Source organism: Lathamus discolor, chromosome 9, assembly GCF_037157495.1.
Source record: "Lathamus discolor isolate bLatDis1 chromosome 9, bLatDis1.hap1, whole genome shotgun sequence".
Classification (NCBI taxonomy): Eukaryota; Metazoa; Chordata; class Aves; order Psittaciformes; family Psittacidae; genus Lathamus; species Lathamus discolor.
The window spans coordinates 20,265,229-20,282,161 of NC_088892.1; the positions used below are offsets into that span (position 1 = coordinate 20,265,229).

At 56.9% G+C, this 16,933-nt stretch overlaps 2 protein-coding genes across 2 annotated transcripts; one reads left to right on the plus strand and one right to left on the minus strand.

Moving 5' to 3' along the window:
- On the plus strand, positions 1–8,581 carry TNMD (tenomodulin). Its single transcript, XM_065689150.1, has 7 exons — positions 1–48; positions 169–303; positions 3,423–3,563; positions 4,665–4,766; positions 6,752–6,905; positions 7,538–7,710; positions 8,119–8,581. The coding sequence occupies exons 1-7, from the start codon at positions 1–3 to the stop codon at positions 8,326–8,328; spliced, it is 963 nt and encodes a 320-aa protein (XP_065545222.1). The 3' UTR covers positions 8,329–8,581.
- Positions 8,582–10,371: 1,790 nt separating this feature from the next.
- TSPAN6 (tetraspanin 6) lies at positions 10,372–16,566 on the minus strand. Its single transcript, XM_065689795.1, has 8 exons — positions 16,387–16,566; positions 16,115–16,303; positions 15,330–15,404; positions 14,566–14,664; positions 14,260–14,415; positions 13,584–13,667; positions 11,833–11,932; positions 10,372–11,036 (listed from the first exon to the last, which is right to left on the minus strand). Exons 1-7 carry the CDS (start codon positions 16,471–16,473, stop codon positions 11,864–11,866), a joined length of 759 nt encoding a protein of 252 aa, XP_065545867.1. The 5' UTR covers positions 16,474–16,566; the 3' UTR covers positions 10,372–11,036; positions 11,833–11,863.
- Positions 16,567–16,933: the final 367 nt, after the last annotated feature.

Sequence of the window (16,933 nt, forward strand, 5' to 3'; positions counted from 1 at the left end):
ATGGGAGGCACGGCTCGGGACAGCCCGGAGGAATGCCGCTTTCTGGACGTGAGTTCAGGGCTTGCCCTGCTGCTCTGCCCCCCTGCAGCTTGTCAGAGCCTGGTACCCGTGTGTGCGTGCCCCTCCTTGGGTCACCGGCGTCAAGCATTGCTCTTTGTCATTCCTTAGGCAGAAGCATCCAAGGGGCGAAAGAGGACCTGCTCCAGGTACCAGGTCTGCGGGCTGCTCGTCAGCGTGCTGCTCATCTCTCTTATCCTCATATTCTTTGGTGTCAAATACCTGCGGAACCCAGCGCCCAGAAAAGTAAGTAAAAACTCTCTGATCCAGCATTACAGAGTGCTGCTTCCCCAGGCAGAGCCTTCCCCCCTCCCCAACCCACCGAAACTGTTAACGACACCCCAAAACCCAGGCGACTTCACAAAGATGCACTTCCTTAGACCACAAGTATTCATGAGCCATTTAGAAATGTCTTTATTATTCATAACTAGCTTTTACTTTATGCGGGCTGAGGTTTATTTCTCTCTGCCACCGCATTCTGACAATTAGAGGGGATGGGAGCTATGCCACGAAGAGTTAAAGTTACTCTTATTCCACCGGCAGCAAATTTCATGACAAGTAAGAAAATATTTTCCATTTCATTTCAATTATCTTGCCAGAAACTGGTGGAAAAGTCATTATGCCACTGCATAAAGAGGAGAGAAAGCCAGGACGCGGCCGTGATGGATTGTCATGGATTGTATTTCTTACTTTAATGTGTCTGCAATGCGAGGGGACGCTGAGACGGATTAGCTTGTGGAGGAGCTCCTGCTAACTGGATTGGACTCCTTTATTCCCAGCTCCCCAGACAGACGCTGCTCTAAGTGCTGAGTGCGTCGGGGGCAGCAGCAGGGCTGCACGTCTCCCATACATCTCTGCCCAGCGTCTTGGCAATCCTGCCTTTTATTTCCTCCTGTACCCCAAGCAAATCACTTAACCTTGAATCATAGAATTAGCATTGACGCCAGCAGCTCGGTGCTCCTCATCCTCCTTTGAGTGTCCATGCCCACTGAGGAGGCCTTGCTTTGCACCCTGGCACCAGCGGGTCTTGCCAGCTCTCCAGCATCCCCATGCACAGACAAAGTGACCCCTTTCCCACATGGAATCTCCTCGCTCCTCCCATGCTGGAGCCACAGCATCCCGTCCAAGCTGCCCTCCTGCTGGGCAGAGGAAGCGCCCTGCTTGCTGGAAACTTGGTCTTTTTATCAGCAAAAAGAAATAAATACCTCCTAAAAGAAAAGAAGTGGCAATCAAAGCCATATGTGCCTGCGGGCTCCTGCCAAGACTGCTATAAAGCCTCCACTGTTCCTCGAAGAGCAGGGTGCGTGCCAGCTCTTAACCCCTGGAGGGGAGGTTCTCTCCGGGCCACTGAGCCATTGCTGCAGCCTCATAGCTCCAGCCCTCAGCATCCTCACTGATGGGCACTGGGGGAGGATGGAGCCTGGTGATGTCTCTGGAAGCCCTTCACAAGGCCTGAGGAAGCAAAGGTGTTCCTGCAGTGGAGCTGCATGGGATGCTCCTGGTGTCCGGCATCATTGGTGTCCATGGGCTGCTCCAGCTGGGCTGGGAATCCTGTGGGAAAAGCAGGATGCAGGAGGCTGGAAGTTCCTAACACTCAGAACTCTAACCCGAGGGGAATCAAGCTCTTTGAAGAGCAAAACCCCCTTCAAGCTCCCTTCATGAAACCAGGGAGTGGAAAAAAGGCTTTAAAGAAGACCTGCTCCTCTGAGGGGTGGCCTCTGCTTGGCAGCATCCAACACAGCAAGTGTCACCTTTAACCCTATAGCATCTCACAGCTCTCTGAGCATCAGGAGCCAGCAAAGCCCAAATGGGTTACCTGACCTCTGCAATGGCAAAAACCATTCTTCATAGATGGAGAGGCACTTGAAGATAAGGTATCACCCAGGATCCTAACCCCTGGAAGTTATTTATGACACTGAGTGCATTTTGTCAGGTGGAACCAACAGGTTTCCAGCCATTTTAGGCTGCGGACTCTTTCTGCCATGCCATTACATCCATTGTGGCTATATATTGTTAGAAAAGCCTCCTGCTGACTAAAAGGAGATGCTCATGGATGCCCAGGTGCTCGTCGCTCTTCTAGCTTTAAGCAGAGGTAAAGGTACCTGGCAGTTGTCACCTGCATGGCCAGTTCTGCACCCAGGCTGCAAAGCAGGGGATGCTGATGCTGCAGATGCTGCTGAAAGGCTCTGAACCCCCTCATGGGGAGGGATGTGCAAGAACCAGGGGACCCTGAAAGGGGGATTGGGTTGGGGTTTCAATGTGCTCTTTTCCCAGCTCCACAGCCTCTCCAGGGGATGAATAGAGCATCCCCATCCCTGTGCCTCCATCATCCCCTGTTCTGTGGGTTGGAGAGGGTCTGCACAAGCCCTTTCCTTCCACATGACACCATTAGATTTGGGAAGCGAGACTCCCCGAGGCTCAGTGCCAGCGGGATCACTTTTGTGCTTCAAATAGCATCTGCCACTGCTCATTCCTTAAGGGTCAGGCATCCAGAGACTGGAGCGCTGCGGGACTGGCTGCGTGCGGTGAGCACCTGAGAGCAGCAGAGGGCTGCTCCACCGGCACGGCTCCCCCCGGCTCCCGCAGGGATGAGTGCCGACGGGAAGCCGGCTGCTACGCCCCAAAGCTCTGCATCAGCCCTGGAGGAGGGCTTTGATCCGCAGGCAATCCCTCATCTCCTCCAGGCAGAGAGAGGATTTACCTCGGCTTTTCCAGGACAAACGGAAAGTGCAGTGATGGAGCAAGGGAGCTGGGGATGCAGTGATGGAGCAAGGGAGCTAGGGATGCAGTGATGGAGCAAGGGAGCTGGGGATGCAGTGATGGAGGAAGAGAGCTGGGGATGCAGTGATGGAGCAAGAGAGCTGTGGATGCAGTGATGGAGCAAGAGAGCTGTGGATGCAGTGATGGAGCAAGAGAGCTGCAGATGCAGTGATGGAGCAAGAGAGCTGCGGATGCAGTGATGGAGCAAGAGAGCTGGGGATGCAGTGAAGGAGCAAGTGAGACAGGGATGCAGTGATGGAGCAAGAGAGCTGGGGTTGCAGTGATGGAGCAAGAAAGTGAGGTCCATTGAGCTCTGGACTTCAAGCAGGTTCACACCACAGAAAGCACCACCAAAGGCTGAGCCATGGCCAAGCTCCTGGTGCAAGTGTGAGATGAGCATCTCCCAGGCTTGACATACATGTTCCCCCACAGCCTGGCCCCATCCCGCCCTGCTTCCCAGCCCTGGTGCTGCTTCTCTTTGCACTATCCAGGTGATCACCCTCACTCAGAGCTGCCCCAGTGCAGGGTACCCAGAACCATCCTGCTCACCCACCGGCCAGCAGGGTCAGGCTGAGCCAACCCCTGTGTGGTTTTGTCCCTCACAGGTTTATGACATGGAGCACACGTTCTTCAGCCACGGTGAGAGGAAGAAGATTGTGATGGAGATAGACCCGCTGGCCAGGACAGAGACCTTCAGCAGCGGGAATGGCAGCGAGGAAATCCTGGAGATCCATGACTTCAAAAACGTGAGTGCAGCAGGGTTTATCCCTGGGACCATGCATGAATTCATAGAGCAGGACCAATGGGATCCCTGAGGACACCACAGAGCCACTGGAGCAAGCCCCAGCCCTGCATCAGGGTGCTCTCCTGCTCATCCTGATCATCCCTGGGGGATGCTCTCAAAGCGAAAGAGATGTGTATCTACATAAGCTTGCATCGGTATTCAATAGTGGAGTGGTTCAGTTCCAACAAGATGCATCTCTAAAAGCAAGCCCCACTTATCGGATTTACCCTTGCAAAGGAACGCAACCAGCATCAATCTATCTGAGCCCTGTGCCTCTTTCTGTCTGCAGAGCGTTAAACCCTCATGACAATGTTGTCGGGCTCTCTCTGAAACCTAATTAAAATGTGTAGGGAAATATCCTGTGTGGTGACATATGGCACAACTTTAAGCTAATAGCCTGGCAGGACCCAGGGGCTGGATGTTCATACACCCATAACGGTCAGATGCATGTTTTTATTGATGATAACCACAGCTCCTGCATGTTATAAGGAGAAGGGGAGCAAAGGAAAATGTTATTGCTGTCTGCCTTCAAATATCTGTAGAAAGACCAATTCTCCCAACCCATAAAGTGTAAATCCCTTAGGAGAACCTGTTTGTGCATCTGAGCACCGCCACTGAGTGGGGTTTGCACAAGAATATCAATGGGAAAAGCACAACTGAACCCTCAACCTGCTGCACCTACAGGGGTGCAGAGGGACTCTTCATCAGGGACTGTAGCGATAGGACAAGGGGTGATGGGTTCAAACTGGAACAGGGGAAGTTCAGGTTGGAGATAAGGCAGAAGCTCTTCCCTGTGAGGGTGCTGAGGCGCTGGCACAGGGTGCCCAGAGAAGCTGTGGCTGCCCCATCCCTGGCAGTGCTCAAGGCCGGGTTGGACACAGGGGCTTGGAGCAAGCTGCTCCAGTGGAAGGGGTCCCGGCCTGTGGCAGGGGCTGGAGCTGGAGGAGCTTTGAGGTCCCTTCCAACACAAACCATTCAGTGATTCTATGCACCCTCAATACAACAGGGTTGCTTCTCCTGCTTTGCCCTGACTGCTTGTTTGCTGTTTGTTCTGATGCTGTAGGGAATAACCGGCATCTTCTTTGTGGGACTTCAAAAATGCTTCATCAAAACTCAGACTAAAGTCCTGCCTGAGACAACAGAGGCCAAGATCCCAGAGCTTGAGGTAGGTGCATAAAGCAGGACGCCCCTGTGCCCCTGGTGAAACCCTCTCATGTGCCCAGCATTGGGAGCGCAGCACCATCCCCACCGCCCTCCCATCTGCTTCTGCCTTCCAATGATGCTGCAAGGAAGGAATAATGAGTTCTGATCGCTTCATAAAACGATCTTGTTTCAGAGGATTGCTTCTGAAAACAAGTGGAAAGAGGCAGGATTAGGCTGCCGGCAGGCAGAAACCTCTCAGCACAATAGCGCAGATCAAGAACAATAATCCTGTTGTAGTCAAAAGGTCGCAAGGCAGCTCAGGATTAGCAGGCACTGAGAAGTCAATCAGATTGGTTTCTCCCAGAACCGAGTCTCATGTTCTCAAGCAGAATGAGGCAGAAGTAATGAATTTAAAAGAGCAGCCGCGTTTAAGGAATGGGATTTGGGAGCAGGCTTGGAGCGCAGCCCTGGAGGTGGGAAGCACGGGGCTGGGGATGCCTCCCTGTCCTGTGTGAATCCGTATGTGGGTCTTGTGCAAGGGGCCCCTGCCCGCGGCAGGGGTTGGAACTGGACAAGCTTTGAGGTCCATTCCAACACAAACCAGTCTGGGATTCTATGGTTCTATGGCTTTAACCCCTCTCTGACAGCCTATCCTCAGCTCAGTGCCTCGGAAGCATCCTTACTTGTCCCTATCCCCAAGCTCCCTGTGGTGGCACAGCGCCCCCGCATCCCCCTTTGTGGGATGCAGGGTGTTAGCACCCAGGGAAGCCGTTGCAGATGAAGCACCAGCAGGACACGTGTTTGAATTGAAGCGTGGGCAGAAGCGATTCCCTGAATCCTGACCCGAATTCCCAGATGCTCATTCTTTCATTATGCCTCAAGATGCCCATGGATCTCTTCAGCTACCGCCATAAAAGGGAGATGACTTCCCAGGCTTCAGCAGAACATTGCCCCGGGTTGAGAGCTGCAATGTAAAACCCAGCCAGATAAACATCCTTGAGGCAGCACCTCTCCAGCCTGGCTGCTTTCACCATAGGCTCCAACCCAACCCAGCCTGGGTCAGGTTAATGATGCTCTGCAGTGCAGGATGCGATCAATCCAGCCACGCAGGGAGAGAAACCCAGCTCCATGCCCTGCAGGAGGCAGGTAGGGAATGGGCACCAGGACAGGACTTGCACCCAGAGCAAGTTGGGGAGCACCAGGAAGAGCGGATTTCCAACCTGAATCCTAAGGGATTCAAGTTCTGGGGGTGGCATCCCCTTGGCCCTGCCCCACTGATGCTGCCCAAGCCTCTGGCCCCACAGCATCGCACAGCACTCAGGTTGTGTTGGCTCTTCCCTAAGACCTCCCAAAACCATAAGGAAAAGCTCTATAAAAGAGAAATACAGCTCCAGACGCCTCCCGGAAAGCAAAGGGATGCCATTTGCCAGCTTGCTCTATGGGCTACCACCACCACCACACACAAGTGGCCTCAGCAGATAGCTCAGCGCAGACCCGTTCAATAGTCTTTATATATCTCCCTCCCTAAGCGCCTGCCAAAACACACCGTGGGCTAATGCAAGGGCAGAGACATGTGCTATAAATTACAGGCTACGGCCGCGCAAGGGAGTTCTGCGAGGAATAAATTAAAGCGTTCGATCACAAAATCAGCAGCAGAAGGAGGGAGAAATTAAATAGTAAGAGAAAAGCAGAGGGGAGATGCTTTAATCTTGGGTTTGAAATGAGCTGGGGCGCTCCAGAAGGCTCCTCCAGATGGTGGGGACCACGCAGGAGAAGGCTGTTGAAGCATGATGAACAGGGAGAGGAGAGCAGGGGGGTGGTGGCTGAAAGCAGGTAGGGGAGATGGGGCTCATGATGGGACCAGCGGGGTGCTGCGTGTGCATCGGGTGAGCACCATAAGGAGATGAAGCGAAGATGCTGTCGGGGATGGGAGAGGTGCCTCTGGGTAAGCCGAGGGGAGCACAGGGTGTCTCATCATGCAGGGCTGAAATGTGGCTCTTCTTCCAGGGAGAAGAAATCACGACCACGTACTTGGAGCAGTCCGTGGTCTGGGTGCCCGGGGAAAAGCCCATCCAGAACAAGGAGTTCCTTAAGAGCTCCAAGATCTTTGACATCTGCAGGAACGTGACCATCTACTGGATCCACCCCACACCCATAGCAGGTACAAGGAAACATCCCCCATCCAAAGCACCACTCACTACCCCACTTCTGAGCTGGTTTCAAACACCCGCCCTCCGTTCTGCAGCCATCGAGGAGCATCTCATCCCACATGGGTACCACTCAGCTCATAGCCACTGATGCTCCCGGGAGCAAGTGAGGAGCAGAGATCCCCACTGCACAGAGAGGCTGCTGGCCCCTTTCTCCTCAGTCGCCACCATCAGACCCCATCTGCAGTTGGGTTTCAGCAAAGGAAATCAATGTCACTGTGGTGCTGGGCCTAATCTGCCCCAAATCCTGTCACTTTGCTGGGGCTCTATAAGTTCCCCCCACAGCAGCACCATGAGGAGGTGCTTCCCCACAGCATGACGATAATGCAAACATCAGCCATGGGTACCCACCACCCATGAGCACAGGGAGAGGATAGGACATGCCTTCTCTACCCTTTCCTCTCACCATGTTACCTCCCACAGCCCTTCCAGGCTTGGTAAGAGGCAGGAGGCAATGGAATGCAGCTAGTTTGCTGGTGGGCTTTCCTTGCACCTCAGCACCAGATTTTGGCACGTTAATACCTGCTGCTGCGTTTGTCTCTCTGCTCCATGCTTGTTGACAGCAACCTTTGGGCTCTTCCTGCAGCTCCTGAGCTGGCAAACCTCGAAGGGGCAGAAGAAGAAGACCCTGAGCTGCTCGTGGACAACCAGAGCTGGCTGGACAGGGGGAGCGAACATGAGGTGGAGAAGGATGCGCAGCCAGGGCCCAAGCGCCGCGCACGGCAGCTCACCGAGGAGGACCTGCCCATCAATGACTACGTGAGTGCAGGGAATCACACCCTGGGGCGTCCTGGTCATGGTCCCAGGGTGTCATGGGGTGTCCTGGGGTGCCCCGGCTCTACTCCTTGGGATGTCCCTCCCATGCCCCTGGGATGCCCTTCCCATGCTCCTTGGGATGTCCTGCCCATGCTCTGGGATGACCTCCCCATGCTCCTGGGATGTCCTGCCCATGCTCTGGGATGTCCTCCCCATCGTCCTTGGGATGCCCTGCCCATGCTCCTGGGATGCCCTCCTCATGCCCCTTGGGATGTCCTCCCCATCATCCTTGGGATGTCCTGCCCATGCTCTGGGATGTCCTCCCCATGCTCCTTGGGATGCCCTGCCCATGCTCCGGGATGCCTCGGTCACACATCCGCCTCTCTGTGCTGACACTGCTCTCCCCGGCAGTCGGAGAACGGGCTGGAGTTCCACCCGCTGTGGGACGAGCGCGGGTACTGCTGCGCCCAGTGCCGCCGCGCCAACCGCTACTGCCGGCGGGTCTGCGAGCCCCTGCTGGGCTACTACCCCTACCCCTACTGCTACCAGGGCGGCAGGGTCATCTGCCGCATCATCATGCCCTGCAACTGGTGGATCGCTCGGATGCTGGGCAGGGTGTAGGCTCCGGTGCTGCCCATGCCCACCCATCCGAATGCATCCCGACATACCCGACACGCAGGTCATTACCAGATTGGGTGCTGCCAGCCACAGCACCCTCACCATGCACACACCGCCTGCCCGCTGGCATCCTGCACTGCCCCATGGGGCTGGATGGTCCGTGTGTTCACACATCTCCGCTGCAGGGATGTGTGGTCCCCCTCCCAAGTGCTGCGGGGTCCGTGCTGAAGCGCATCGTGGCCACGCTGAGAGGCAAGAGGCAAACAATAAACGTCTTGTATGAGAGATTGCAAAGAAAATGGGAAGTCGTTTAGTCTCAGCCTGGGATGCTTAATGGGTCTGGGAGTGATCTAATTGCTCAGCTGCCTCGTCACGAGCATCCATAACTCAAGGAGCAGGACTGCCAGCGCTCACCTCATTGGGAACGTGCCGAGGTCCCTAATTTGCTCCTTGATGGCACTGGGAGTTGTTCAGCTCATCTCAACCTGCTGTTCCAGCGTGCTCTGATGTGCTCAGTGACAGCTCCAGTCCCATTAGGAGTGATGTGGGCAACGGGGAGGCAGGAGCATCCCTGGGGAGCCGGGTAGCCAAAGCCAGAGGGAGCAATGGTCAGGCCCTGCTCGGTGCCACTGTGCTGGGTGCCAGCCATGGTGTCCCTGGTGCTGTCAGGCCCTCCCTGCATCCCTGCGGCTCCCATGGGGCTGTAAGCACGTTTTAAGGGCAGCTCCCTCCATCCCTGCTCACAGCTGTGCTGAGCAGAGCAGCAGAGCTCCACATATGGCATCCCAAGGGACACCAACAGCCCTGGCGATACCACGTGTTTCTGATGAGTCGCTCAAGACATCTATCCCCATGAGAGGGGAGGTCTGAAGGCATCAGGGACATGTGAAAGCCACCCAAACACAGCTGCTGCAGGAAACCAGCCCGTGCTCGTGTCCTGGCTCAGTGGGTCCAGCCACATCACCAGGGTACATCAACGCCTTTGCCAGGACAGCATGGCATCCCCCCGGCACACGCCTCTACCTCTGGGATACACTGACGTCTCTGCAAATTAAAGTGAGGCATCTACATAAGCACTATTTAACTGGGTGAGATCCGCACCCTCTGATGGGTGTCTGTCTCTGGCTACGGGGACCAGCAGTGCTGGTTTTGGAACCTCTGGGCTCCCCAAGCCACCCTCTGACAACATCACCCCATACCTGTGCCCTGGGAAGGAAGCCGCCAGCGGAGGCAGGCACAATTCCCTCTGACACGGATGGGTTCATCCAGACCTGGCCCTGCTTCTCACGTGCTCTGTCTCCCTCCATGCACCAACCGCTGTGGGCCGATCCCTCTGATCTGGTTTGCGTGCTCTGACGCACGCTGCCCGACCTGGCTGGCTTTCGGTGCCGTCAGCGCTCTGATTGCCTCACCCGGGTTCGATGCAACACACCAGGGTTTCGGGTGTTCCCTTCGGGTTCCTCCGCCAGCAGCGGGGCTGCCCTGTGCTGGTCATTGCAGCACCATGGGGCAGCTCAGCCAGGCATGCGCTGACAGAGCCACCGCTCCTACCCATGGCTTAACCACTCCTTTTCCACCTTCCTCTGTGCTCCCATCAGTTCCATCCTCCAGACCCAAGAAGCCCCCAAGGAGGGGAGTTTCACTGCACCACATGGCACCAGCAAGGCAAAGCTGGCTGACAAACAGCCTGAAGATGAGCAGCATCAAATGAACACAGATGCTTCAGTGCATGTTTCTTACCCAGAGGAGAGGCTGGGCTCACAGGCAGCTCCAGCAGCTCTGCCCTGCCCCTCGCTCCGAGTGATCCACACATTTACATGGGGTTGGGATGCTCCAGGCCTTCTGCTCCAGCACTGTTACACAAGCACTGTTATGAAGAAATTCAGTCACAGGAGTTACTGGTAAGCTGAAGTGCACCAGTCAGCACTGGCGATGCGAGCTGCGATGACCCAGAGCTTTCCGGTTGGCCTGGGGCAACCACATCACCTCCCAGTGGGGTTTGCTGCTCTCCACAGTGCCAGGAGATGGAAAGAAAAGCCAAGGTGGTTTCATAGGGTAAAATAATATTTATTGTGTGTCAGGACGAGAGAGTTCTACTCAATACATAAAATGAGTTGAAGCAGCACGTAATACTGACAATCAAGTCACAGCTGACTCGGTGCAAGAACACCTACCAAAGGAAAGGCACCAGGAGCTATATCACCAGACCTTGCTACACCCTACAAAGAATCACTAAGGCCTGTACTTCAGAAAGTACAACTATAAAGAAGTATATAAACCCCAGGGCAGGGATGAGAGAGAAGAGCTTGGCATCACGCAGAGATCTTGCTGAGCCAAGGGCTTTGGGCAGGCAGTGCAGGTTGGAACAGGGCAACAGCCCCATCTCAAGAGCAACCGCATCCAGAGGGGCTGCTGGAGGTGAAGGAAGTGCTGCTTTCCCGATGGAGGCACTGAGAGGGGCACCGGGAGTCCCACAAGGCACAGCACCGAGCCAACGGAGGAGCATGCTTGCTGTAACCACCGCAGCTACACTGATTACCCCACACGGTGGCACAGCAGAGTAGTGTCAGGACAGGTCCCCGAGCGCACCAGGACGCTGCTGCGCGCGTTCCTATGAGCTAGGTGAGAGGATGAGTCAGTTCAAAGCAAGATTTGCCAAAGCAGCATCCAGAGGAAATCTGCAGGTGGTGGAGAGCCATGGAGAGCACACCCTGCAACACATGGAACAGCGTTAGCAGGGCAGGCTGGGTTACACACAGCTTAAAATGAATCATAGAATGGATTGGGTTGGAAGGGACCTCAAAGCTCCTCCAGCTCCAACCCCTGCCATGAGCGGGGACCCCTTCCCCTGGAGCAGCTTGCTCCAAGCCCCTGTGTCCAACCTGGCCTTGAGCACTGCCAGGGATGGGGCAGCCACAGCTTCTCTGGGCACCCTGTGCCAGCGCCTCAGCACCCTCCCAGGGAAGAGCTTCTGCCTAAGAGCTCAGCTCAGTCTCCCCTCGGGCAGGTTCAAGCCATTCCCCTTGGCCTGTCCCTACAGGCCCTTGTCCCAAGCCCCTCCCCAGGTTCCCTGCAGCCCCTTTAGGCACTGGAGCTGCTCTCAGGTCTCCCCTTCAGGAGCCTTCTCTTCTCCAGGCTGCCCCAGCCCAGCTCTCTCAGCCTGGCTCCAGAGCAGAGCTGCTCCAGCCCTCGCAGCATCTCCGTGGCCTCCTCTGGCCTTGCTCCAACAGCTCCACATCCCTCTTGTGTTGTTGCCCCAGAGCTGGACCATGGCTGCAGAGGGGGTCTCCACAGAGAGCAACAGAGTGGGGAGAATCCCCTCCCTCAACCTGCAGCTCATGCTCTGGGGATGCAGCCCAGCACACATGACAGCACATACTGTCTTGCCCTCTACCCCCACACCCCCATGTGGTACCCACCAGCATGCTGAGGGTCCCCAGGGGTGACCAGGCAGCAGCCAGGGATGCAGAGGCTGCCCATTGCACTTACATCACTGGACAGACCTACCTGGCCACAGCCACAGTGTGCTGGAGGCCACCTACACCATCTCGTACTGATTGTTGGTGATGTACTGGGACAGGCAGCAGGCGAGAATGATGCCAACCAACTGAAAAAGAGAAAAGAAAACAGATCAGAGGTAGCCACAACCAGGATATGGTGTTTTTTAGGGGTAAAGCTTGATATACTGCTCCAGAAGCCCAGTATTATAAAATCCAAGCATGGACAGTGGGATTTGCAAACCACAACACGTGCTGCTGTGCCCTGCTTTGGAGTAACTGAGAGGCTGAAGCAGAGCATCCTGCAGCAACCAGCCAAGCAAGCTCCCCACACGAGACGCTCCTCAGCCCATCCTGTTACATTTTGCTTCATGAAGCATCTACTGTTTTATGGCAATTCTGGAGATTACACAGATCTGAGGAGCATCACAGCCAATTACACAGCCACTAGAGAACAGCAGCCACCTCTCCCCGTGGCAAGGACAAGGTTGGTGTTTTCCCATCAGCATCTGAAGGACACACTCTTGTTATCACACCATGTCCTCCCAGCCCCTCTGCAGACATTTGGGGCCACATCCTACTGGAGTCTGACCTACACAAGCAGAGTTAAAGGCACATTTGCATGATGGGTCCCAGCCGGCCGCACGGCTCAGCAAGGCTTGCTGGAAGAGGGATTAAAGCCAGGAACCGGTTACAATTCCCAAGCCTGGCATCAGCGAGGATAACTCGGTATCTGGGAGCATGCAGCTCACCACTGTCCATATGTCGTCACGTCTCGGTGACCCCACAGCTCACTGAGGAGGACAGTGTGGTCAGTGGTGCAGCACCTCCAGCTCTTGGTCTCTCCCAGTTCCATCCAAAAGCATTTGGAAGCACAAGCTGCAGCCAGGAGCTGCTGCTCCCACCTCTCCCCCAGTTCAATCCATCTCTTACTGGGAACACACAGCAATGTGCTTGTTATGGGAGGAATATCCTTAATGGGGCTCCTTCCCCCCGTGCTGGCACAGGTCGACTTCCACTGGAAGTTCATACCACAGCCTGTACGTGCTGGATAACAAAGGTGAATTCCAGCCCCTCCGAAGTCAAGGCCATCCCAGAGCCCAGGCTGCAGAGCATCGGAAAACCCTCGGCACTTCGGGAAACCCCACCACGACGTCAGCGTGCCCAACGCTCAGTCTACAGGAGGGGCCCCTTGTTTCCTGATGGGATAAAGCCTGCTGGAGCAGGGGCTGGCGAGCGCGCTGCTGCTGCAGCTCCTGCAGGAAGTGTCCCGCGGGATAAAGGAGGGCTTGCAGAGAAGGACACAGAGGACAGGGTAAATGGTACAAGTGGTGCCCTCCACAGGCACTCACAGGGATGCAGCCACGCTGAAGTGATGCCAAAGCACCTCCCTGATGAAAAGGAAGGTCAGTGGCTAGGAAAAGGAAGGGCACACATCTGATCCCAACAGCAAACGCAGGGCGTTTGCCCAAGACTGGCTCTATCTGGTTTTCCCTGAAGACGGCTGTTTGAGGCAGGAGCTCTGTTCTCAAACAGCCTGGGCTCCCGGAAACAGAGCTGGCGCTTCAGCACGGGGTTTAAGAGACTGGGGACAGCACAACAGTGAGGCTAAACCCAAGGGGAACCTGCAGAATAGCTGCTCCTCCCTGGCTGACACAGGCCGTGCCTTCTGTACACGCACCAGCCTTTGTGCAGGAGTTAAATACGTCCAGAGACACAACAGTGCCAGCGCTCCTCCTGCGCCAGGCAAGGCAGGCTTACCTGGGAGCAGGCAGTGCCAAAGGAGATTCCAGCCACAACGCCCATCTTCGACTCCATCACTGACGTGACCAGGAAGAAACACCCCTGCAGAGGAGGGAAAGCAGGCACGTGGCTGCAGTGCTTATCACCACAGCACGCACCAGCGCCAGGGGAAGACGCTCCCATTCTCCTGCCCGACCTTGTCAAAGTCCTTCCCCTATCAGTGAGCAGCTCCCAGCCCAGCAGCGTTATCAAGGAGAGGGCTGCCCGTGGGCTGCTCCCAAGGGAACTGGGTTGAGCAAGGTGCTCCTGGTCCTTGCCTTGGGGCAGTGACTCATCAGAGGCACATCCCTTGCATCACCTGCAGGGTGAGGTCACCCCTGCCTGCACAGCACCGGGGCAGGCAGACGTCAGCAGTGCCCATACTTCACTGGGAAATGACCTTCTTATTCAGCTGCACACAAACACTTGGGTCTGGCTGGTCCCTGAGCTCCAAGGGAGGAGAGGAGGGGACATGAGACACAAGGAAGGGCTCATTTCTCTGTACCATACCCCTGCATCCACCCTAGGGGAATCCCTGGGCTGCAGGGAGCAGTTCTTTCCAGCTTCATCAGGAAGGACAAGCCCTTCTCCACCCATCCAGCTCTGCCCTGCCCACCTCCAGGACAGGCAGGGGGATTTGCTGAGCTTCACTTACATCCACAAACACTTTCAGCTTGGCCTTGCCCAGGTCTTTCAGGTCCTCCTCTGCGCAGTCGTCCTGGCTCTTGCAGCAGCTCTGCGGGATGCCTCTCTGGGTGAAGTATTCAGTTCTCTCCCAGTCCGAGTAGTTCTGCACCCCACAGCAGTGCAGCTGGAGGGGGAAGGACAGTCACCCATATCCTACCATCACCCCCATGCCCTTACCTCCCCACAAATTGCCCCCCCATCTCACCCAGCATCTCCCAAACTCAAACCTCCATGGTGCAGAACCATTCTCCCACCAGCACTGTGGAGCACTCACGGTTCTCTGGATGGTGTCAACAGCCTCGCTGTGCCGATCTGCAGTCACGTTATAGTCCTTCAAGGCCAGGTTGAGGTTACTCTCAAAGGTGGTCTTGATCTGCAAAAGAGAGGGCTCTGCGGTGCTGCCGTCGCCTCCCGTGCTTGGGGACCCGTGGCCCCATGTTAGTCACCTCTTGGTGATGGCAGGAATGAGTGTGGCCATGGCCAGCAGACGTTCCCTGTCCTCAGGCAGGTAAAGGCTGTTTTCAAGGGCAGGCTGGGATGCTGCGTGTGTGTAATAACAAGGATGTGCGTGGTGCCAGCTCCCCCCAAGAGGCTGCTCCGTGGTGCAGGAAGCCTCAGAGGCTTTCATTTAATAATTTAATTACAGAAATTACCGTAGGAGATAGACCAAAGCCAGGAATTAAAGTCCAGGCTACTCGGCCTGTTCTGGTGGAGGGGCAGCGTGCACCCAGCCTATCCCCTATGGGGACCTTATGGGTCTTTCAGGACCAGGTTGGACACAGGGGCTTGGAGCAAGCTGCTCCAGAGGAAGGGGTCCCTGCCTGTGGCAGGGGTTGGAGCTGGAGGAGCTTTAAGGTTCCTTCTAAACCAAACCATTCCATGCTCTATGGTCCTACAGGGACCAAGCTGCTCTTTGGGCCGGTTTAAACCCATTTTAGCTAAAGCAAGCACTGCTCCCACTGGTCCCTCCAGTGCCATCACTGTACCTGGGTTAACACCAGCACCAGACTGGCTCCACATCCCCAGCACCAGACTCACCTCATGCCTGAAGACGAACCCCACGACAGCAGCCACCAGGACAATGAGGAAAATGAGGGACAGGAGCATGGCATACTGCGGGCAGAAAGGATGGGGTGGGATGGGCCGGATGGGATGGGATGAGATGGGGTGCGACAGGACAGGGCTGGGATAGGGTAGGATTTGTCAGGGTTGGGATGCAGTAGGGTGGGACAGGGTTGTGATGGGGGAGGATGGGATGTGGCTGGGATGGGGTAGAATGGGATGGGACGGGGATGGGGTAGAATGGGACGAGACTGGGATGGGGTAGAATGGGACGGGACTGGGATGGGGCAGAATGGGATGGGGTTGGGGTTGTGGTGGGGTATGATGGGACAGGGCTGTGATGGGGTAAGATGGGACAGGATGGGGTAGGACAGGATGGGGTTGGGATGGGGTAGGATATGTCAAGGTTGGAACGAGGTAGGGCGGGACAGGGTTGTGATGGGGTAGGACAGGACGAGGCTGGGATGGGGTAGAATGGGATGGGTTGTGGTGGGGTAGGATGGGACAGGGTTGCGATGGGGTAGGATGGGGCAGGGCTGCGGTGGGGTAGGATGGGATGTGGTAGTGGTGGGGTACAATAGGGCAGGGTTGTGATGGGGAAGGATGGGGCAGGGCTGCGGTGGGGTAGGACAGGACGGAGCTGCGACGGGGTGGGGAAGGCTGGAGCAGGATGGGCCGGGGCAGGGTGGGCCAGGGCTGGGGCCGGGAGGTTGGGGCCGTGCCGGGACGGGTCAGGAGCGGATGGGATCCGTGGCACGCACCAGCTTGAGCATCCACGTGCTGCCGCGGCAGGTGGCGAAGCAGCCGAAGGTGCCCAGGAGCACCACGACGGTGCCGGCGCCCGCCAGCACGAAGGGGACGTTGGTGGCCTTCTCGTCCAGCAGCGAGAAGTACACGGCGAGGCTCACGCTGCCCCACACGCCCACCGCCAGCAGCACGATGCCCGACACCTGCGAGCACGGGGCACAGCTCGCCACTGTCGCGACACGGCGGCGCGGCCGCGACAGGCGGCGGGGTCGGGGCGGGCTCTCACCCAGAAGACGAAGGTGTAAGTGAGCAGGACGCTCTTGAGGCAGGTGATCACCGGCTTCGTCTGCAGCCGCCGCGACGGGGACGCCATGGCCGACACGGGCCGAACGCTGCCGCTCACGCTCCGCCCCGCTCCGCGCCGGAGCCGCCCGAGCGCTCACGGAAATGGCCGAGCGTGACCGAAGGCGTTGGAGCTGCTCCCCGTAGCGGCGCTCCGCCCTCCGCGTGTCGCCCCCTGCAGGCTACGTGCCGCCAGTGCCTGCGCCGCGGCACCTCCCGTGTGCCCTGTGTCCTCTGCCTGCCCCATGCCCCCCAGCCCTTGCTCCCCTGCCCTATGCCACCCCCTGCCTGCCCCATGCCCCCACTCCCTGCCCTCCTGCCCCAGCGCTGCCGGTGCACCCCAGCCCCACCGTGGCCCCCCGCTCCATCGCAAATGTCCCCCCCCCCCAGCAGAGCGGGGACCAGCCGGGGCAGCCACCCCGTGCCCCAGCACATGGCACAGCCACCATGGGGCGGGCACGCCATCCCCTCCCCGGGGGTGTCCCCACACA

Bases quoted from the DNA above. Each gene is read 5' to 3' on its own strand.
- TNMD (XM_065689150.1), top strand. From the start codon at position 1: ATGGGAGGCACGGCTCGGGACAGCCCGGAGGAATGCCGCTTTCTGGAC. The intron at 3,564-4,664 runs GTGAGTGCAGCA...CTGATGCTGTAG, and splicing joins AGATCCATGACTTCAAAAAC to GGAATAACCGGCATCTTCTT. The intron at 4,767-6,751 runs GTAGGTGCATAA...CTCTTCTTCCAG, and splicing joins CCAAGATCCCAGAGCTTGAG to GGAGAAGAAATCACGACCAC.
- TSPAN6 (XM_065689795.1), bottom strand. From the start codon at position 16,473: ATGGCGTCCCCGTCGCGGCGGCTGCAGACGAAGCCGGTGATCACCTGC. The intron at 13,668-14,259 runs GTAAGTGAAGCT...CCTCCTCTGCAG, and splicing joins AGCTGAAAGTGTTTGTGGAT to GGGTGTTTCTTCCTGGTCAC. The intron at 11,933-13,583 runs GTAAGCCTGCCT...TCTCTTTTTCAG, and splicing joins TTGGCACTGCCTGCTCCCAG to TTGGTTGGCATCATTCTCGC.